Source organism: Anastrepha obliqua, chromosome 6 (assembly GCF_027943255.1).
Source record: "Anastrepha obliqua isolate idAnaObli1 chromosome 6, idAnaObli1_1.0, whole genome shotgun sequence".
Classification (NCBI taxonomy): Eukaryota; Metazoa; Arthropoda; class Insecta; order Diptera; family Tephritidae; genus Anastrepha; species Anastrepha obliqua.
Genome location: NC_072897.1, coordinates 62,985,295 through 63,004,516, shown reverse-complemented (window position 1 = coordinate 63,004,516; position 19,222 = coordinate 62,985,295). Strand labels below are relative to the sequence as shown.

Below are 19,222 nucleotides of genomic sequence, written 5' to 3'. Positions count from 1 at the left end.
TTCGGACGACATGACCCAGCCAACGAAGCCGCTGGATCTTTATTCGCTGCGCTATGTCTATGTCGTCGTAGAGCTCATACAGCTCATCGTTCCATCGTCTGCGATATTCGCCGTTGCCAACGTGCAAAGGTCCAAAAATCTTACGCAGAATCTTTCTCTCGAACACTCCAAGCGTCGCTTCATCGGATGTTGTCATCGTCCAAGCTTCTGCGCCATACGTTAGGACGGGAATGATGAGAGTCTTGTAGAGTGTTAGTTTTGTTCGTCGAGAGAGGACTTTACTGCTCAATTGCCTACTTAGTCCAAAGTAGCACTTGTTGGCAAGAGAGATTCTACGTTGGATTTCAAGGCTGACATTGTTATCGGTGTTAATGCTGGTTCCTAAATAAACGAAGTCTTTTACAACCTCGAAATTATAACTGTCTACAGTGACGTGGGTGCCGATACGCGAGTGCGCCGACTGTTTGTTTGAAGACAGGAGGTACTTCGTTTTGTCCTCGTTCACCACCAAACCCATTCGCTTTGCCTCTTTATCCAATTTGGAGAAGGCAGAACAAACAGCGCGGTTGTTAAGGCCGATGATATCAATATCATCGGCATACGCCAACAATTGTACGCTCTTATAAAATATTGTGCCTGAGCGATTAAGTTCTGCGGCTCGTACGATGCTCTCCAACATCAGGTTAAAGAAGTCACACGACAGGGAGTCACCCTGTCTGAAACCTCGTTTGGTATCAAACGGCTCGGAGAGGTCCTTCCCAATTCTGACGGCGCTGCTGGTGTTGAGCAACGTCATCTTACATAGCCGTATTAGTTTTGCGGGGATACCAAATTCAGACATAGCGGCATACAGGTAACTCCTTTCCGTACTGTCGAATGCAGCTTTGAAGTCGACGAAAAGATGGTGTGTGTCGATTCTCCTTTCATGGGTCTTTTCCAAGATTTGGCGTATTGTGAATATTTGGTCGATGGTAGACTTTCCAGGTCTGAAGCCACACTGATAAGGTCCAATCAGTTGGTTGACGGTGGGCTTCAGCCTTTCACACAATACGCTCGCTAGAACCTTATAGGCGATATTTAGAAGACTAATCCCGCGGTAATTGGCACAAATTGCAGGATCGCCCTTCTTATGGATTGGGCAGAGTACACTTAAATTCCAATCGGCAGGCATGCTTTCATCCGACCATATTCTGCATAGGAGCTGATGCATGCACCTTACCAGCTCCTCGCCGCCATGTTTGAATAGCTCAGCCGGCAGTCCGTCGGCGCCCGCGGCTTTGTTGTTCTTTAGCCGTGCTATTGCTATTCTCACCTCGTCATGGTCGGGTAACGGAACTACAATTCCGTCGTCAACGATTGGGGTATCGGGATCTTCACATTCTCTGTGACATGCGCAGCTGTCACTGTTTAACAGGTTCGAGAAGTGTTCCCTCCATAATTTAAGATTGCTCTGTACGTCAGTCACCAGATCGCCGTCTTTGTTCTTACAGGAAAACGCCCCGGTCTTAAAACCTTCTGTAAGCCGCCGAACTTTCTGGTAAAATTTTCGGGCGTTGTTCCTATTGGCCAGCATCTCAAGCTCCTCGCACTCACGTATTTCGGCCTCTCGTTTCTTCTGTCGGATAATACGTCTCTCTTCCTTTTTCAGCTCTCTGTAGCGATCCCACATGGCTCGCGTTGCGCCCGATCGCAGCGTGGCTCTATAGGCAGCATCTTTTCTTTCGGCGGCAGCATGACATTCCTCGTCGTACCAATTGTTTTTTCGGGCTCGCCGGAATCCGATTTCTTCTTCGGCGGCGGTACGTAGGGAACGAGAAATGTTGCTCCATTGCTCGCGCATGCCGGCGTGTTGGGCAGTGCTCTCCGAGAGCAGGAGTGAGAGTCGAGTGGCGAATCTTCTGGCTGTCTGTTGTGATTGCAGCTTTTCGATGTCGAACATTCTTTGCGTAGGTAGATGTACGTTTTTTGCTGCACAGAGGCGTGTGCGCAGTTTGGCTGCAACAAGGTAATGATCCGAGTCGATGTTGACTCCTCGGATCGTACGTACATCTAATACACTAGAAGCGTGTCTTCCATCTATCACAACATGATCGATCCGGTTTCGCGTTTTTCGATCAGGAGACAGCCAGGTAGCTTGATGTATCTTTTTATGCTGGAATCTGGTGCTGCAGACTACCATGTTTCGGGCCCCGGCGAAGTCGATCAGCCTCTGTCCGTTACCGGATGTTTCGTTGTGTAGGCTGAATTTTCCGACTGTGGGACCAAAAATTCCCTCCTTGCCCACCCTGGCGTTGAAGTCGCCAAGCACGACTTTTATGTCGTGGCGGGGGCAGCGCTCATAGGAACGTTCCAAGCGCTCATAGAAAGAATCCTTGGTCGCATCGTCCTTCTCTTCCGTCGGGGCGTGGGCGCAAATTAGCGAGATGTTAAAAAATCGCTCTTTGATGCGGATTATTGCGAGACGCTCGTCCACCGGAGTGAACGACAGTACTTGGCGACGAAGTCTCTCTCCCACAACAAATCCGACACCGAATTTGCGCTCCTTTACATGGCAGCTGTAGTAGACGTCGCAAGGTCCTATGTTTTTCTTACCTTGCCCCGTCCATCGCATCTCTTGGATGGCAGTGATGTCAGCCTTTCCTCTCACGAGGACATCAACCAGCCGGGCAGAGGCACCTTCCCCATTAAGGGACCGGACATTCCAGGTGCATGCCCTCAAATCGTATTCCTTATTTCGTTTGCAGGGGTCGTCATCAGTGTTGGAAGTTCTCATCCGAGGCTTTGTTGCTGTTTTCATTGGGGGGGGGCTTTTTAAGTGGCGGGTCCCAAACCCAGCGCACAACCAGCTATGCTGGGATGCTTCGCCTTCTCACGTTAGCTCACTCCCGAACGGGTGTTCGGAAGCTAACCAGAGGATACGTGGGCTAATCCCGGACGTTGTGAGCTGCTTGAACCATATGTAGAAGAATCGTCCTGGCCACTCCCAGGTGAATGGCGATCAGTAACTTTCCCCACTTGCGTGGACTTCTACACATGGAACCATCCTCCATGGAACCATGCATACATTACCAAGTACAAAAAATGCGGTGAAGTAGGAAGACTAGGTAGTAGCGGAAGGCCCAAAATAACTTGTACACATAAGGCAGAAACAAAAAATGCAAGTTATACTAAAGGGGAGGTCAAAACTGCCACTGTAGTTATCGCTAGAGTTGAAAAAAGCTGATATTATAGAAGGCCATCCTCAAATTGTGTGACATTATTTTCATTCCCTTGGATATTTGCCGCGCAACAAGCTATATTTATTAAAGAAAAGCATTACTAAACATTTACAGTATACCAGATAATATATTCCCGTGCAAAATAATTACACACTGTAATATATATTAGGGTGTCCGTTATCTACCAATTTGATTATTTTTCTTCCGACGCCCCCTATACTTTTAGTTTTCCGTCTAAGAAAAATTGTCAGATCAAAATCAGCTCTTAATATTCAGAATAAACCAGGGGTCGAATCGTGACAGTCGTTAACGAAACTACAATCGTTCGAACACAAATAACGTGAGTCGATAATCGAATGAACGAGTTGGGATCGTAACAGTCGGAAGAAGATGTATCGTAATTGTAATTTTGTTTATCGATTATTTTTCTCATCTTCTTCGTTTTTTTAAGTCACAATAGAATTTGAAGTGTCAAAATAAACCGCAGAAAGTAACGAAAATATAAAAAGTTTAAATGGATCCGAGTATTTTCTTTTATTTAAGTTCCAGCGATGAAGAAAATAATGAAAGAGTTGTGCGAAAACAACTTCGAGACAAAAGCAATCCGCTAGCATTATCAAACAATGCGTAAGTACTTTATATATGACGAAAAATAGGTAATAAAATATCCTTCGCTTACAGGTTTATCCAAAGGTTTCGCTTAAGCAAAGAAGCATTTAATTATGTTTTAAATAACATAAATATAAATTGCCAAGACACAAAAGCTGTTCCGGCGGTGCTCCAACTGGCTGCGTGTCTCAGCCTACTCGCAAGTGGTGGCTATCAGCATGCAATAGGCAATGACTATTTGATAGGAATGTGCCAGAGCACTGTCTCGAAATTAACGGGCAATGTTTTGGAAGAAATTGAAGCCAAATTGTGTCCTAAACATATTAAATTTGAGCCAGATGATTCGAGAAGGTGCAAAGAGTGGTTTGTTGAGAACTATCAAATTCCAGGAGGTAAATTCAATCCATGTTTTAGCTGTGAAAAATTTATTTAATGTTCGTTTTTTAATAATAGTGGTTGGATGCATTGATGGCACCCACATTGGACTACAAAAGCCCACGGTCAACGAGCATATGTATTTCAACAGGAAGGGTTTTCATAGCATAAATGCGATGTTGGTGAGTTTTTTAATAAAGAGATGGAATGTTACTTTAAGGTTGTTTCTGTTAGATTTGCGACCACACTACGAAAATTCTCGCAATAAACTGCCAATATGGGGGTGCAGCCCACGACTCATTCATATGGAAGCATTCAAACGAACGAATGGTTATGGAACATCGTTTTTTGCACAATAGGAGTGACAATGCCTGGCTGCTAGGTATGTGTTATACATATATAATTACAATTGATTTAGATTGTGCTAAATTACGTGTTGTTTGTTTTTAATAGGGGACCCTGGATATCCACTTGAGCCGTGGTGCATAACACCGTACAGAAATCCATCGGACGGATCAGGTGAAGCAAGGTTCAATGAAATTCATTCCAAGGCACGGTGCATCATTGAACGAACTAATGGTGTACTGAAAGGTCGGTGGAGAATCCTAGAATACAACAAAAGAGGAAGATATGATCCTATGAAAGTGGCTAGGTTTGCGAATGTGTGTGCAGCGCTTCACAACATTTGTATACAATTTAATGTGAGCTTTACAGCAACAAATTCAGAGAGTCAAACCGCATCTGACATAGTGTCTGGAGAAGGCCAGTATACTAGAATCGGCCAAACAATCAGAGATCAAATTAAAATCTCGTTGATGAACTCGACATAACCATCTTGTTAACCATCTGCTTTTGAAGTATAATGCTAACCGACCTAAATAAAATAAAATAACTCGAAACACTAATGGATACTTATTCAAAATCAATTTCATTTAATGCTGTTTTTTACTCCATTTAAAAACGTAACAAAACTTCAGGTATAGTTATTTAAAAAGAACTGAAATAAATATTCAAATGCATATATACATATTTACAAAAACCTTAAATAAAACTTAAATATATACAGACTTACAAAAACTTAAATAAAACTTCAATTACATAATATATATACTTATTTACATAAAACTTGAATAAAAATTTGGAATATAATGGATTTTAATTCAGAAGGAGGGACACTATTTTTTTTCTTTGACCTTCAATTGGTTTAATTCAATGCTCTTTATTTTTAAGTCAATTTCTTTAACAGCTATTATAGCTCGGTGCTTCTCCTCCTTCATCGCCAAAATCCTGCTAGAGACAGCTAGCTGTCGTTCGCTTATTTCAAGCTGCCTCTCGTCAATCTCTAATTGCCTCTCCTTAATTTGAAGCAGCCTATCTATTTTCTGCCCCATAGCTTTATGGTGATCTGCTGTCAATTTAATATTCCAGCAGCGAAGCTTTATTTGTTGTCCTTCTTCGTGGAGTTGGAACGACTAGACGAGAAGGCGTACAGGAAGCAGGGCTGTTGGAGGAGGAACGACTTGGAACACTCCTGCTTGAGGCCGAAGCACTTGATGCTGGTCTTGAAGCAACTGCGACTGGTGCAGGTTGTGAACTACCGTATGTTTGCACCATGCGGTTTCCTGAAGCAGATGCTTCAAGACCAGCAGCTTCAACTATTAGCTCCTCAGCTGGAGTTAAAGCCCTCTGCTGGTAAGGTCCTCCGCCTGTCTGCCTTTTTGAACTTTTGTTGAAGGACAACTTTCTTTTCGCATTATATTTCTGATCTGCGTATACCTAGAAAGAAACTAATAAGTTTCATTTTGATAACATGATTATAATATATGTACTAACTTTTTTCCACAACTTCGCATTTTTTATTGGCGGTCCTTCTGCATTTAACTGCTTGCTGAGCAGTCGACCTTCCTTGTGCACAATTCGGCAAGGAATTTTTGGCCAAATCTGTGTGCTCACTCATGAAATGAGCCATTATATCCTTCTGCTTGCTATTTAATTTATTACAGTTTGTCCTGAAATTATAAAACTTCATTTAAAGTTACACAATTTACATATATTTTAGTTATTCTTACATTTTTCTTTAATGCTTTGAAATTCTGCGCAATTACGTTTATAAATAACCGATCGAATGACAATTCGAACGAACGAGTTGTTCGATTACTCGAAGACGTTTGTCATCATACCGAATAACGATAGCGATGACACGTTCACGATAGTTATAATCCGATTTGCGTGACGAATTGCTCGTTCACGATTGTTACGATTCGGCCCCTGGGATTTTGCTACTTTTTGGAATAAACTTTTTTATCTGTAGTATGCTAATATACAGCTATGAAAAACACATATTCTGATGGCAATTTTAACTCTCTGCAAAAAAGATCTCTTATAATTATTCGATAAATTGACTCCTTTAAAAGTTAATCGAAGTTAAAGTTTAACTGTGTGTAAATTTCACACTTTTTCACTTTTGCAGCAAAGTTATTACTGTTATAGCAAAATTCTGACGTTTATATAAAAAAATGATCAATTTGTATGGTATGAAGATGAAAGATGAAAAAATCCATAAGTCGAATCAAATTTATACCACCTATTGATGCGTGCATAAAAATACCTCTTCAAAACGCTTCGCGTACTTCTCACTCAGTTTTGTTTGGTTGCGTTTACGGGAAAGTTTCGAACGACACTAACCTGAGTGGGACTATTATGCAGCAAAAAGCAGAACGAAATATATGTATCTTGAAGTGACAAGAAAAAAACCGGTTCTTTTCTTCTGACACAGACTGTATTAAACATTGGGGCGTGATTATCTCAACTCTAGACGATATGTGTCGTGAAGAGAATAATCCGTTGATTTACGTGATGATTGAAGTATAAAAACATGTCCAGGTTTATTCCTAAATATTTCACTGTGCTCCGAACCGCAACATTTGACTCTGATTTTATTACAAAATGTTTCCAATTTTTTTTTGTATATCACGAGTAAATTTTTTTACGGGGGGTCTAAACAAGATTATTTCGCACTTTTTTGGGCTTATTTTTTGTGTATATTTCGACCTGAGTGAAGATTTGAATTTATCGCACAGATATTGTTGTCTGCGTGATTGATGATGACATTATGAACGTATGAGATGATATTTTCAGAATGATCTATAAGGTCCATAATAAATATGTTAAAAAGTATTGGTGAGTTGACTGTTCCTTGCTGTAAACCGTTTTCCATTATGAAGTTTCGAGAGCTCTCGGCTTTTTTGTAAGCCCTTAGTCAATTTAAGCCTACCTTTAAGCTGTGATAGTATTTCGTCTCGGAGAAAGCGCGTTCAAATGAATGTATTATATATTTCTGCATTTTTTGGACTTCTTTCTTTGGGTACAGGAGACTCATTTGTCAATTTTGTAGGATTTTGCGTTCGAATTTATCCTGATTCGTTCTTCCATAATCATGATTTCTTGAATCTCTTGAGATTTCCATTTGGATTGCGCTATATCATAATCGTTTACATTAACGCAGTGCGTAGTATTGTTTACTTATTTAAAAGATAGTCTGAAATCCATTATACCTACCTGGGGAAACATGGTGTTACTGAAGCGTAAAGATCACAGAATGAGGAATTTTTCTTTTTTGGTTGCTATTTGCATTCCCCAGTTACCATGTTGTTGTTGTTCAATAAGTTTTGCGATTTCATAAAAGAGAGCATTGCTCCTAGCTCAAATATTTTTGTTATGTTGGTACACTCTTCATATAAACGTATGCGAAATTTGATTTCAATCTGTCAATTCATTCTTTATTTACGAGCAATTGAGTATCGACGTGTCGCAGTATTTTCTACAATGGAAAAAATCAAGTATGGTGCAATGACTGAATTTTTTTGGAAGGTTTAAGGCAAAGGAAATTTATGAACGAATGTTGAAAGTGTATATTTTAAAGACTTTTTGCCATCGGTTAGTACAGTAGGAAGGTGGGTTACTGAATTCAAACGTGGTTGTGCAAGCCTTGAAGACGATCGACGTCAAGGAAGTCCAAAAACAGTAACAACACCAGAAATCGTAGAAAAAAAAGGTTATCGTATAGCAAAATCGTCAAGTAACTAAAAGAGGTTTAGTAGATGCCCCTATCTTATTGGGCAATGTAAGTAATATTTTTACTGCAGTATTGGGTTTCAGAAAGCTGTGTGTACAATGAGTGCCGCATTCGCTAACAACGAAATAAAAACACATTGCAATGCGACTTTCTTAGCAACAGATAGCGCTTTCGAAAAGATAAAGTTGATTATGTGTGTCGATTCACCACTTGGGTCTATCACCTTGATCCTCACTCAAAACAAGAGGCTAGAGTGTGGTGTGAACATGGTTCTTCATCTCCGAAACGAGTCCGTTTCCAGAAATCGGCAAAGAAGTTGTTTGCATCCGTTTTTAGGGATGCGAAAGGAATTTTGTTTGTAGATTACTTGCGAACTGGTAAAACAAAAAATTGTTAATTTCATTGTAACCTTTTAGATCAGCTGAAGGAAAAAATTCGTAAAAACAAAAATAGAAAAAAATCTTTTTCATAAGGACAATGGCTGAAATCTATGAGTTAAAGTTCGAATTGTTGGAGCATCCACCGTATTCACCAAATTTGGCCCCATCTGTTTCCAGACCTAAAATAATTCATGCGTTTTTCATCAAATGTTGAGGTCCTAACAGCTGTTGAAGCGTATTTTGCAGCCCTTCCACATTCTCATTCAGGCATGGATATCATAAATTGGAATCTCGTTTGAATAAGTGTAATGATGTCCATAAAATTGTGTTTTTCTCATCGAACCGCAGAACTTATCGAACAACCTAGTATTTCGGTCTCCCGCGATTAAGAAGAGATTGTTAGGGTTTTTAGCTTTAAGTTTTGAAATAAAATATTAAAATCCATCTAAATGATCATTGTTATCACCACTTGGGTAGTAAGCAGCTACGGCATATGGATATTGATATTTGATTATTATATGGGTATTTTTATAACACGAGATTCTAAACATGACATTTTTGTAATGCGTGCAACTTTTATGTATTTAATGTTGTTTCGAACATATATCGTATACCTGTTTTGAGTTAGTTCTGTCCTTGCGTATTACAACTTAGTTACTGAACCAAAGCTTGTGTCTATTGTTTAGTTTAGTTTCGTTCAAGCCGAATTGAGTACTGACGGTGGCGCCATTGAAAAACAGTTATTTTACTCTGACATCAGTTGCCTTCGCAATACAAAACAAAACAACAAAAGTAGGAGAAATTGTATGTTTGTGAAAATTCAGTGAATAGACAGTTGGTACTATTGTGGTTTGTGGAATTAAAACTAAACAAGCTAATGCAAACGAAGTGCCTCGTGTTAAATTGTTAAACCGCAAATGAATATAAAGCCTCCAAATACAGTGCTTTTTTATGCGGAAGACGCCGCACGTAGGTAGATTTAAGCTATTTAGGCGGCCATAATTGGATTTCAGAAAGTTGTCACAACTACAAAAAAAAGCACTCCCACAACTTGAAAATAGACCGAGGAACAATAATTCAACCTCCTACAGTCAATCCCATACTTTGTATTAGCTGTCAGTTAATCAAAACATAGCTATCGTATGTTTTAACGTGAATATTTACGGATTTAAGTTACCGAGCCAAGTAATCGTGATGGATTATGATATTTCAGGTGAATATTATCATTTGTTAATGGTGTTTGTGATTTTAATGGATAAGTGGTGCCTATTTCATTTAGGGTATAATTTATTTTTGTTTTTTTGTGTTTTTTGGTTTTGAAAACCCGGTTTCGTATGTTTCCAAGTCCGCCCAAGTGAAAGTTAGTGTTGAACATGATACCTGGTGCAATTAGCTCGCCACGTGCATAAAAGTTACTGCAGACACTTGCAGATAGAGGGTCATATAAAGGGTTTGATATACGCTTGTCTAAAGTCAATATAAAAATTATTGCATTTGTTTTGATTTCTAAGCCAATTTTGCTTATCTTAGGTATTGCCAGCTCATCAGACACTAAACAAGTAACTCGTCAATATCTCTACAATCAAATGCAAGGGCAGAATTTGACATCTTTGGAGGAAAAATTAGATTTCTTAGAAGATAACCTGCTGTCTTGTCATGCATATTCAGCTGAATATGTGGAAACATTTAAGAAAAGCTTTTCTTATTTTAAAGCACAGCTTAAGGAAAAGTGGACTAAAGACAGAAGAAAGGAGGATGCTTTTCTAAAAGCTAACCAGTCTTGGTTAAATGGAACAATCGAAATTCCAAATAAGTCACATTTTCGCCCTGGCCGTCCATTGAAATCATTCGAAAAGTGTAGTGAGCGAAGTAAACGTAGGAAAACGGAAGAAGTCCGTTCAATGGTAGAAGATACAGTTATTATACATGCTGCGCAAAAGGGCAGAGGGGCGCCTCGCGAATTCTGAAAGAAATCACAGAATCACCATCACGCGCAGCAAAATACAAAAGTGCATACAAAGAATCAACAAGCCCGGGGGGAGGTAATATATTGACACCACATGCAGCCTTAGCTATGTTTGTAGAAGCAGACTTAACAAGAGAGCAATATGAAATAATTCGTAATACAAACCCTTATCTTTATCCCTGTTACGATCGCTTATTAGAAGCTAAAAAAGAATGTTACCAAACGCAAATACGGGTAACTAGTTCTTTCGCAGAAACTGACTTGCAAAGCCTCATCGATAAGACAATTATGCGCTTATCAATGTATTTAGAGGAGGTGCTCCTCACTCTAAGCGAGGACGAAAGAAATTCTCTTACAATAATATGCAAGTGGGGATGCGATGGTTTCCAGCAAGCTAAATATAAACAAAATATTGAGGATACTTCTGGTTAAGATGCCAACATTTTTCTTAGCTCTTTTGTGCCACTACAAATCGCCTGTGGAAACGAAAACAGAAAAATTGTTTGGTAAAACCCTTCTCCGTCATCTCCTAGATTCTGTAGACCGATAAGATTTAGGTTTATCAAAGAAAGTATAGACGTCACGAAACAAGAAATAAATTTTGTTGAATCCTCAGTAAACAACTTAGTTGCTTCTGAAATACAGCTGCAAGGAAATAAATTTGTTTTCCGGCATATTTTTAAGATGACGATGATTGATGGTAAGGTTTGCAATGCTGCCACCGATACCAGATCCACTAGTCAATGTTATTTGTGTAAAGCAACATCGAAAGACTTTAACAATCTAGATAAAAATAATGAAGTCAGCCTAGATTCCCTTGATTTTGGAGTATCCGTTCTGCACGCTAGAATAAGATTATTCGAAAGTATTTTGCATTTGGCTTACAAATTGCCAGTGGAAAAGTATAGAGTAAAGAGAACAGCTGAGGAAGAACTATTGGAAAAAACCACAAAAGAAACCATTCAAAAAAGATTTCGGGATGAGTTAGGCTTACTTATAGACATGCCCAAAGCAAATTATGGTAACACCAATGATGGCAATACAAGCCGGCGATTTTTCGAAAACCCAAAATTGGCTGCAGATATCACAGGTGTTATTATAATTTCATTTACAGGCTTAAAATAATACTCGAAGCCATATCTAGTGGCTATGAAATTGATTCTGCTAAATATGATGAATATGCATTGGATACCGCTAAATTATATATAAAGCTTTACGCGTGGCATCCGATGACACCCACAATGCACAAGATACTAGTCCAAGGCGCTGCTATAATTGAAAACTCATTATTACCAATAGGACAACTGTCAGAGGAGGCTCAAGAGGCGCGCAACAAGCACTTCCGGATGGATCGAGAAAATTATGCACGGAAGTGCAATCCCCACATATACCACCGATTGTTGTTAAGCTCGGACCCCTTTTTGAGCAGTATTTCAGTTCATCGCAGAAGAAAGAAAAAAGCATCAAAGTCGTTTAGCCCAGACACAATTAAGCTGCTCGTACCCTTTAAATATGTGGACAAAGATGTGACAGAACACCTTAATTCAGAAGGCGAAAACTAATAAATTAATCAATTTCTGTATATACATATCTATTGTGCTTTTGGTGTATTTTTAACAAATATAATATAACCGATTAGTAAAACAAATTATTATAAATTTCTAGTTATTACACAGTTTTAAGACGATGTATGCAGTCAAATATTTTTGGCCGCCTAAATCTTCAAAATCTACCTATGTGCGCCGTGGCTAGAAAGTATGTGTGTGTGCGTATAATTTCTTGTGTTTGGTTGTTTCGCATCGCATTGCTTTTCTTCTTCGCAAACAAGTAATTCCGCTTTTTTTTGTTTGTTTATTGACGTACTCTAACGATATGGCGAATTCGAAAGCCGCAATCTTCTCTATCATTCTTGAGTTTCGTTCAACAGAACGATGCCTGGTTTATGCTTTATTAAGAACTTATCAAGATTATATCTTCTAGTTACCACATTTAACACATTTGGGCGGTAGATGGCAATTGGCTGCGCTATGAAAAAATTTAACAATTGCGATATTATAAAATACCTTCTTTTTCAGGGCTCTCAATTTATGCATCTATAGATAATGATTTTTATTGTTTTGGGTGCATTTATGCTACTTTCAGGTGTTAATTTTACCGTGAAGATTGGCAATGCAGTTGCGTTTTTCTTTGAATTTTTTGTAGAAAAATGTGCCACTTTAATGAATTATAAATTATCATTTTGGTGTTTTTTTAATTCTTTTAGAATGAGTTTGGGATGTATATTTGCATTTAATAATTAAGTATAAAGGTTTTTAAAGCTTGTAAGTAGAGAGTTTGTTTTTGTTCCCTGGTTTCTTTAATTCTAGAGTTTTTATGCCTTTGTTAGGCACTTTAGTTTTAGATTTGTTGTCACTTTGTTTAATGAATTGTTAGTTTCTGTGCACTTGTCATTTACAGTTCTATTTTCGATCAGTATTTATTTATTTTATCAACAAACAGGACGCTTACAGACTATTACAAATACCTATTGACAAGAGTCTTCTTAAAAGTAAACTTAAAGTCAGAGAGAGGTCAACGACTAAGACACAAAAATCAATTCATTACAACGCAAAATGCGTCAGGGAACATTCAAATTAATTTTCTTGAGCAGATACGGACAATCTATCGAGCCTGCACAAACATAAAAGACAAAACGCATTAGAACACGCCTATACTCTAAGGACATTACATTTATTAATAAGAAACGAGAGTGACGGAGATGGGATCAACGATCAACGGGAACAAGGAATCTCGTCGAGCGCAAAGAAAAGGGTACAAAAGCTCTCTTAAAAGACTCTCTATTAATATTATATAGACTACATGAAACGACTTCCAAACGAATATCGCGTATTTCATCTAACGACGAGTACAACAGTTTGAGAGTATAGGGATCAGAAAACGAAGAACTCTTCCGACGAATAGGAGTTTCCTGTATGTCGCGATGTGTGAATTTGGTATGCCCGCAAAATTAATACGGCTATGCAAGATGACGTTACTCAATTCAGCAGCGCCGTCAGAATTGGGAAGGACCACCCCGAGCCGTTTGATACCAAACGAAATTTCAGACAGGGTGACTTGCTGTCGGGAGACTTCTTTAACTTGATGTTGGAGAGGATCGTACGAGCCGCAGAACTTAATCGATCAGGCACAATTTTTCATAAGAGCGTACAATTGTTGGCGTATGCCGATGATATTGACATCACCGGCCTTTACACCAACACCGGCGAATATCGCAGGCGATGGAACGAGGAGCTGTATGGGCTTTAGACATAGCCCAGCGAATAAAGATCCAGCGGCTACGCTGGCTGGGTTATGCCGTCCGAATAGATACAAATGCTCCGGCCCTGAAAGTATTCGACGCGGTACCAGCTGGTGGTAGCAGAACGTAAGCGGTTATCACGCGAATTAAGAAGAAGAAGATTTCCACGAATAAATATTAACATTGCGAACGATTTAGAAAGAATACAGTTTATGTGGGTGGTAAAGTTGAGCTTGGAGTCAAAATAAACTCCCAAGTCTTTTAATTCACCAAATGACTTTAGCGGCGAGTTTGAGATGTAGTAAGCTGTTGGAATAATATTAAAAGCTTTCGCCAACGAAGTATAGTACCATTTAATAATGTTAAGGAGCAAACGATACACACACACCATCTGCATAAGTTATTCAACTCACGCTGGAGAATGGACGAATCTTCTGGACATTTAATTTTATAATAGAATTTTAGATCATCTGCGTATAGAAGAAAATTACACAATGAAAAATAGGAAGGAATAGCATTAATGAAGGGATAAATAATAGCGGACCTAGGACACTACCTTGGGGAACCCCAGACGAAACGACACAGTGCCTATTATTAGGATAGGAAATTAACCACTTAAAAAATTGTGAGTGAATGCCGAAACTCTCAATTTTAGCTATAATTATTTGGTGAGATACCCTATCAAAAGCCTCAATTTACATAGAACAGATGTTGGTTTAGATACGATTTAAGGAGAATATACGTATTTAGCAGTAATTTGTTTTTCATCTAGTAGACCTTGGTGCCACATTCGGTCGAAAGCTTGTGAAATGTTCAGGAAAACTGATGGACAAATTTGTTTTTGTTTTGTATTTTTTCCTTGAGTCTTGCTCACTTGTCGAATGCTCTTTCCTGAAACCGAACTGTTGTTTTTTTGAGGAAAACTTTTGACAGAACTACTAGGAGGCTGACAGGATTTCCCAGCTTACATTTCTAATAACTAAAACTTTTGCTGAGTTGCAAAAATAAAAAAATGTTCAGCTTATATCGAATTTAACCAAGGATGTAAGTAAACTGTAAAAATATATAATTATGTATGGTTTTTTTAATAAATTTATTATAGGACGAATTTTAATAAACTCAACCCTACCCAAAATTGTCATGGTGGATTATATGTGCAAACAAAGACTGCAATTAGAAGCCCTACGCGACAACTTAGGGAAGTACCTGCAGCTTTGAATTTTAGTTTTAAGTATTCAGAGGAGAATTTTTGATTTTATAACTTAAACGCTGTGTTTGGGAGTGCCAAATGATTGCCCTTTTCTCTTAACTTCCTCCTCCCTATTTTTTCATCTGCATCACTTTCTCTTGAACTCATTTATAAAAACAATGTCGGATCCATGCTTATATTTTAGTTGTATTTATAATATTAAATTTTACAACACTTTTGACAGTTACGAATCATTGTGACCTAAAATACGTTCCAAAGCATTGTGGAACTTGAAAACTATTGTGAATTGTATCCGTTTGCATTCGTTGGCTCGACTGCGATTAAGCTTATACCGTTCACGTACCACGTAATTTTCTTTCGTATGATTGTTAATCGTTGCACGGATATGATGATTCGACCCCAGGACTCTTTCTCAAATATTTCTGTTATTTAGTGTGCCATGTGCAAAGCGCACACCTTCCAGGACTCTTTCCCAAATATGTCTATTACTTAGTGTACCGTGTTCAAAACGTTATCATTCGTTGTTTGTTTTTCAAGATAAAGAAAAACACATACATACAAAAATAAAAACAAAGACACAGGAGTGGATTCAATGTTATCTTAAGATGAGTTGGGAATTGGAATAAATTTTGCCAGTCCACTAACTATTCCCTTTCAAGATCGAAACGGCTTAGATTCGTTGACTAAATTTTGTTTAGAGTAAAATTTCCAGGTAAATATAGTGGTCCATAGATGAAAACAAATATACGCATTTATAATTGTGTTTTGTTGCTCTATAGGTACACGTCTTTGCTCCATCATCACATTTGCAGAATAGGAAATATCTTTCGGTTTCATTGAGTCATCTGCGGAGTGGCGCAGAAATTTAGACTATTGTTCATGCTCTTAAACGTGGCTAGGCATACAAATATTCAGCTAGCATAGCAATTATTTCATTTTTTTAACTTACCTTTTAAAATAGTGGCAAATATTCAAGACTAAATGCTTATGATCTTGTTTTAGATATTGATTATTTAAATTGTTTATATTTTTTAGATTTATAATTTTTAATTTCAGGTTTATATCATAGAAGAAAAAGTTACCGCATATTGCTCTTGTAAATTTTTATACCATCTATTACTGTTGTTCCTAAGACCTTTTCCAAAACTTTCTCTAGAAAAACCTTGTTGAACTTATTTCCCAGCCTTTTATTTCTTCTAAGGAACATCCTTTCACCAGGCTTTTATGTTTTAGAATTTTTGTATTTGTATCGAATTTTGTATTGAGTCCCCCTAACGTGTTTTATTTTATATCATATCTAGTGTTTCCATTGATAGATTGTGGAAATCATCAATTGGCTTTAAATTGATAGTAAAATACTCGTAGATACTATTATTATACTTATGAGTGGCTAATAAAATTAAGTCATTAGTCTCGTTTGTTTGTTGTTCCTTGTGGAACGTTACCTGTTACCTTGCTATGAGGTCTAGGGATATAAAATTGTTCAATGGAAAAATGATCTCTTAGAAGTCTTTTAATAAGGTTAGAATGGAACACTGTTTCATTATCAGACACTAGTCTTAGTATTTTTTAAAATTTGCAGTATTTCTAGCAATGAAACTTTTATCCACGGTGGAACGTGAAGCTCTGTGCTGGACAATGGAAAATTAGTCAATGCAAGTTAAAAAAATGTTTGTTTGTGAAAAATATATCAATGGTATCGAAGTTTTTCCAAACCCAGGATCAAGTGCCTTTCTTTGATATTTGTTCTCAAAAAAAAAAAAGTTTGCTATTTGCAATTAGGTTAGGATACGGTAACCCGGTTGGCATTAAACCGCGCATAGACTTTTTAGTCCCTAGTGATACCAGATGGAGAAAGGGTAAATATGAAAAGGCAAGGCTTCATGCCTTTGTGCTATCCCTCCTCTTCAATTGTAGCATGAAACCTGTGGTCCTCTTTCTTGAGCTATATCCGTTTTGTCAGTAAATACTGCCGCAGCCACTAATCTTCCCGCGGATTTCGCTACAAGATTTTCCGCCATGAGGTTAATAGGTGATGTGCTAAGTATCATTTCTAGTGCCACCGTAGGAGTGGTTTTCTTTGCCTCCATCATGCTCAGAGCAGCGACCCGCTGAACTCTTTCCAATGGCATTAAATATGTCAATTTTCTTCTTGCACTCCACCATATCAAGGCCCATAGAGCACTATCAGTCTAACTATTGCCGTGTAGCACCAATGCATCAGTGAGGTTGATAGCTCTTATCACCCTTCAACATTGTGATTCCACGGAAGTTTACTATCCAGTATTACTCCGACGTACTTCGCATGATCTTTTAGATGTAGTTTGGTGTTCTCTTGCTTCGGGAGGTTTCTCGCCAGGACCTTATATTTTCTTGTAAATAGTATCAAGTCCGTCTTTCCCGTTTATCCTTAGACCTGCGCGAGATGTTCTTTGATATATAGTTTTAGAGTGTTGTGCACGACATTACTGATGGTGTCCAGGTACTTTTCCGTAACCACTATAGTTATGTCATATGCATGTGTCACTAGTTTTGGTGCCCCTTCATCGAATTTCTTAAGCAGTTCAATTACTACAAGTAACCACAAAGCGGCAACAGGAAGAACTGCTTGGATAGTGCATCGGCTACTTTATTTTCCTTTCTTTCTAGTGAAATTTTGGTGAAAACTCTTCCGTGAAGGCACGCCACTTTTTCATTTTTGTCTTGAGATTTTTATCAGACTTAGCGCAAATGAGGGGCAGGTTATGGGGAAAGTTGTTAATATTATTAGTACCATACCATGCCATACTATTGCGTGGAGTTCCCGTTCATTTGTTGCATAGTTTTGTTCCGTAATAGATAGCGTACAAGAAATCATAGTGATTGGTCTGCCATTTTGTCGTAAGTTCTAAATGTTTGCTATAATCCAGGTGTCGCAAAGAACATCTTCAGATACTAACACTTTTTTCATTTTCTTTAATGCACTTATAGCATCGGTGTCTAGTTCTATGAATAAGTTTTCTGATTTATTCGCGTCAACCATTTTCACCTTTCAGGTATTTTGTAAGCGGCTTCACAATTCCGGCGTAGTCCTTCACAAACCTTCGATAATATTTCGATAACCATGAAATGCACGCACGAATAATGTTTGGATATCATTTGAGCGAGCTTCCCCTCCTATTTGTGGCGTGCGTCCTGTTCTTGTTCCACAAATGGAGGGACCTAAAGTTTAAGCCAACTCCGAACGGCAGATATTATTTATTAGGAGCTTTTTCATGGCAGAAATACCCTCGGAGGTTTGCCACTGCCATTGGAAAACCTTTTTTCTGCGTTTTGGAGTTTCACGGAGATTCGAACCTACATACTCCGCATTCCGGATGGTAGTATCCGGTATCGTATCCAATGATACCGTCAAATGTTTTTAAATTTATGAGTAAACAAAAACTTGAGGTATGATCTGAAATATTTATTAAACATTTTTTATAAATCAGATTGCAGTCATTGATTGATTTAAACTTAAATGGCGACTTGGCGACTTGGAAAAGAAAAGCTTTTGATATAATTTTTGGAAGTACATGTGTCTATTAAATTACGTTGCTCCTGGTTGATTTTTTCGTTATAAATGGCAAGAGCGAATTCAGCTTAAAAAGTTGATTTCGTCCGTAAAATCACTGTCAATATCTTCACGGCTTGCGCCTTTCATTTTCATATGCATCGCTAACAATATGTTTGTTCGCGAGCTTGTTTAGAAGCTATAGCAGCGTTATTTTGTGCCAGAAAAGTTGTAATGATATGATTTGGATTAGAAAATTGTTTGTTGTCTTGCTCTTGAAAAGAATTTATGTTGATAAGTTAGTATGTTGCCAAATGGAAGGGGTACAACGATCAACTTCCATTCGAATTGGTTGTTGTTGTTGGGGTAGCATTATACAGTACCTGGCCATTAAATTATGACCGATGATAAAAATTACATATTTATGTCTTTCAGAGCGATAAATGAGCGCATTTAAAAAAGTTTACCTATGTGTTTTTATTAAAAGCTTCTTGACATTTTTGCATTAAAAATATTTATTTTAAACTAATATTTCATGGCTCTTCCCCTTGCTGTTAAG

At 38.2% G+C, this 19,222-nt stretch overlaps 1 protein-coding gene across 1 annotated transcript in view; it reads left to right on the top strand.

Annotated features, from left to right (window-relative positions):
* The first annotated feature begins 3,590 nt into the window (after positions 1-3,590).
* Positions 3,591-19,222, top strand: part of LOC129250617 (uncharacterized) — a 46,918-nt gene continuing 31,286 nt past the window's right edge. The window contains exons 1-4 of the mRNA XM_054890224.1: positions 3,591-3,845; positions 3,900-4,219; positions 4,281-4,384; positions 4,437-4,584. Coding sequence (XP_054746199.1) covers positions 3,733-3,845; positions 3,900-4,219; positions 4,281-4,384; positions 4,437-4,584 — 685 coding nt within the window. The 5' untranslated portion in view covers positions 3,591-3,732. The remainder of the gene's footprint in view (positions 3,846-3,899; positions 4,220-4,280; positions 4,385-4,436; positions 4,585-19,222) is intronic.